General features: G+C 39.5%; 1 protein-coding gene across 1 annotated transcript; it reads right to left on the bottom strand.

The window, feature by feature from the left end:
* Nucleotides 1-1,656: 1,656 nt before the first annotated feature.
* LOC118738439 (glycine-rich protein DOT1-like) lies at nucleotides 1,657-2,550 on the bottom strand. Its single transcript, XM_036469376.1, has 2 exons — nucleotides 2,486-2,550; nucleotides 1,657-2,415 (listed from the first exon to the last, which is right to left on the bottom strand). The coding sequence occupies exons 1-2, from the start codon at nucleotides 2,498-2,500 to the stop codon at nucleotides 1,804-1,806; spliced, it is 627 nt and encodes a 208-aa protein (XP_036325269.1). The 5' UTR covers nucleotides 2,501-2,550; the 3' UTR covers nucleotides 1,657-1,803.
* Between the last annotated feature and the right edge of the window lie 1,673 nt (nucleotides 2,551-4,223).

The raw sequence follows: 4,223 nt of genomic DNA, 5'->3' as shown, positions 1-4,223 counted from the left end.
TGGGAGATAAGTAGAAAAGGCGATTTATCTTAATTACGCACCACATAGTATATATATACATATATGTACATATATATAATACTTTCGAGTTCAATATTTGGAAGAAAAGAAAACGCAACTATATACAAGGTGGCACACAATTAGTAACCCTTCTTCCTAATCGCTTCTCTTTTTGGGGCTACTTGAAGTCGCGAGTTTATGTCTACAAGCCTTAGAAAATCGCAGCCCCTAAGGAAAATATTCGACAGGGAAGCGATCAGTTATCACCGGAAATCTTGCGGAAAGTCATGGAAAATGTCGTAACACGTACAGAAGAGTTATATATACATACAAATAAAAGTAAAAGTCTCAGTACGTTTGGAAGGCATCACGCACCCTTTTCAATAATTTTTCTACACGACTATGGTACTGATATCATATACATATGTATCTCTATACAATGTTCGAGCCTCTGGTATGGACACTTCTAGAGATATGCAGCATGGAAAAATCTGTGTTTATGGGGGTACCACGCCCCCTTTTCCAATAACCGCCAAATATACTTTACAACTTATTCTCAAACCTACTACTCATATACTCAAAAAAAATCATAAAAATCAGTCGAGCCGTTTAGATGAAGTGCGACCAGAAACACCGTGACACGAGATTCATCCGTACGCACAACATGTCCAAGCCAGCATTATCGCTGTATTTTTATGCGCTTAACTAAGTCAATGTCGTTAAACAGCTCAAACAGTTCGTCATTCCATCTTCTCCTATGTATACCCGTCGTCCCGCACATAGGGCCGTAGATCTTACCTAGAATAGTTCTCTCGAAAGTACTCAAAGCCTTCTCATCTTTGTTCGACATATAGAAAAACGGGCATGGCGTAATTTTTGTTCGTCGAGAGAGAACTCTACTTTTCATTTGCCTACCGAACCCACAGTGGCACCTATTGACAAGAGTTATTATTCGTATAATCTCCAGGCTGACGTTGTTGGTGGTATTTATGCTGGATCCTAAGTAGACAAATAGCGAAGAACAAGAACAAGAACTAGAGCTGTCAAACGAATTACTAATGTGTGCCGTGGAAACAGGGTAATTCACGAATTACTTAGCGAATTACTTATACGAAGTTTCCACGATTCGTAATTCGCTCTATAAATAATTCGCGAATTACCCTGTTTCCATGACACTCATTAGTATTCGTTTGGCAGCTCTAGTTCTTGTTCTTGTTCTTCGCTATTTAATATTATTTTTGTATACTGCAAATACCGAAGATGGAGCTAAAATTTAAGTTATCATCAACAATTTTAATTTATATAGAGAAGATTTTATTAATATTGTTCTATAACTAGAAAAAGTGCCAGCAGATGGGACCAGGTCGATGAAAACTTCGATATATTCCCGATAAATATGAGAGAAGGCACCGATTCGTTCGTCATTCGCATGGTGATTCGATCTGAATTCCCTACAAATGAGGTAATTCGCACTCAAAATGTTGTATTGCGAATTACGTAATTCGGAAGGTAATTGACAAGGCGAATGACGAATGGGAGAGTGAATTACGAATAAGAGGGAGTCAATAACGAATCGTGGAAACATCGTATAAAATAATTTATCGAGCAAGAAAGTTACATCAATCGACTTCGCTTTTCAACAAAAACAGTAAGCACTCTTCTTTGTGAAGCTCTTATTTTATTCACTTGCAAATATCGAAATCAATTCAAAGCCAAAAATTTCATTAAAAATAAACTATAAACCAAGCAAGTTCGAACACTTATCCAATTTACATGGCGAATCAAAAGAAATTCTCAAAATCCTTAATGCCCAGCTGAGCCACCTGAGCCTCCACTTCCACCAGCAGGCCCTGCACCACCACCACCACCGCCGCCACCGCCAGCGCTTCCAGCACCACCGCCACCACCACCGCCTCCACCAGCGGCAGCAGGACTACCAGCTGCACCGCCACCACCGCCGCCACCCCCAGCCGCGCCAGATCCACCAGCTGCACCACCACCACCGCCGCCACCACCTGCCGCGCCAGGTCCGCCAGCTGCGCCACCACCTCCGCCGCCACCGGCTACAACACCAGGTCCACCGGGCGCACCAGCACCACCGCCACCACCACCAGCAGCGCCAGCACCCCCACCACCACCACCAGCGGCATCAGGATCACCAGACGCGCCACCACCGCCTCCACCACCACCAGCGGCATCAGAATCACCAGACGCGCCGCCACCACCTCCACCACCACCAGCGGCACCATCTCCTCCAGCGCCACCTGCACCACCAGCGGCTATTGGAATAATTTTGACTATGGGCACCGTCGGCAGCGAAACCACAATGGGTCCATGTGGTGACAAGACATAAGGTATAATGCTAGCTTGGTTCTGCGCCACGCAGACCAGGCAAATCACAGCGAAAGCCAAGACCTGGTTATTCAAAGAAATAATATAGTCCTTCTGAGTAAAATAGAAATTAAATGTGGTCGCGGTTACTTACTAATGTGTTCTTCATTTTTGCGTTATTTTACTTGCGACCGCACGACGTTCTATTGACTGTCGATTGGTAGGGTAATGCCTGCACACCGACTTGTTAGCGCTTTTATAGATAGCTGCTGCAGCGCTGTAACTTCTGTAGATGAGTAGGTGTCCCCTTTAATTGCAATGAGTAGAAAAAAACACACAAAAGAAACAAATAGCCCAGAGCTTATTAAAGTAACCGCACGTGCCTGCCAATTTGAAACCCCCGTTCTAGGTGAGTACACGGGATAACTTCGCCATAAACATATTGCGTATTGCATAAATAAGAATTATAATCAATGCGCTTTAACGCTGCAATGCAACATTTTAACTTCTTATGCATAACTCCCTACAGGTCGGGTATTCAAATTACAAGCAAAGCTCGAAAACAGCGTTGTTCTATTTGCGGCTATTTTGCATAAAAATTCAGTAGCGCGTATGTGTTATCATATATGGAAATATGCCACAGTGGTCTGAATATTTACGACCATTTGCTCGCCTTGTCCATTTGATAAATTTTTCTAATACTTTTAATTTATGTGCAGAAACTAGTTTGAGTCAGCTGTTCTACATACATACTTAGTTAGTTGTTAACACTTCGCTTATGAACAAGAAAAGCTTTAATTACATCATTTGCATTAGCGCATGCGCGAACGTTGGCGCGTCAATGCGCGATGCGTGTGTGGTATTGCAATTAATAAATCAACTTTACATAGTACATACTTGCGTCTAAACTGCATTTAAAATGCATATTTCCTTTTATGTATATATGTATGTAAACAGAATATTTTTGCTGATTTTATCAATGTACCTTTGATGAAGTCGTATGACAAGTTTTAACTGTTTACAAACTGAACATAGGAAATATACCTATGTATGTAAGTAGATATTTATATCTATACCAAGCTTATATTCGGGGCTTCACGCTACGCTTTTATAGAAATATGAAAAATAATGTAGAGATGTTATATTTTATTTCTGCTCTTATTTTCCTATGTATAACTTTAATTTTTTTTTAGGCGAGTTAAGGTATTTACGCTAGGCTTTGTTATGTCAGTATGAAAGATAGATACCAATCCTTTTAAGTTTAGCTTGAAATGGCTCCAGATATACTCCGTAACCTTAAATGCTTGATATTTTTTCATATGGAAGAAACTGAATGCTTAGAGCCAGCAAAAAAATCAAAAATCAATTTTGAAAGAAATCAAACTTGCACTTAACGCATTGCATTAAAATTGAATGGGCTTTAAAGCTGCCTACTAGGATTTTTTTTAGTTCTGATTAAAAAGTTTAAAGCTTTGATGCAATTTTGGTGGAGTTTGTAGATTTATTCCAATTTTCGTACAAAGTTTGAAATTGAGATAAATTGTTGTTATAGTATAACGTAGTATAAGCATATCTATACCTTTTTAAAAAAATGTATGAACCAACACTACTATTTTGACCATAGGTATTGTACATTTGAAGTAAAGGCCTAGTGTAAGCTCCAACCTACCGAAAATGAGGGTTTCAAAATTTCAAATATGCTGTCTATTAAAATTTTCTAATTTCACCTTGATCGCGTTGAATTTAAATAATTGTTTTGAGGTAATTGAGCATTTCCTCCATAAAAAAATCACTTAACAAACTTCAACAATCAGCATAAACTTCAAAATTTGCTAAGAAATTCTTTTTAAAAAGTATGCAAGAATTTTCATAATTTTTGCACAAAGTTTGAA

This window comes from Rhagoletis pomonella, unplaced genomic scaffold (assembly GCF_013731165.1).
Source record: "Rhagoletis pomonella isolate Grant_MI unplaced genomic scaffold, Rhpom_1.0 Rhpom_scaffold_00004, whole genome shotgun sequence".
In the NCBI taxonomy this organism is placed as follows: Eukaryota; Metazoa; Arthropoda; class Insecta; order Diptera; family Tephritidae; genus Rhagoletis; species Rhagoletis pomonella.
The sequence above is the reverse complement of the archived record's forward strand: the minus strand, read 5'-3'. Positions and strand labels throughout refer to the sequence as shown.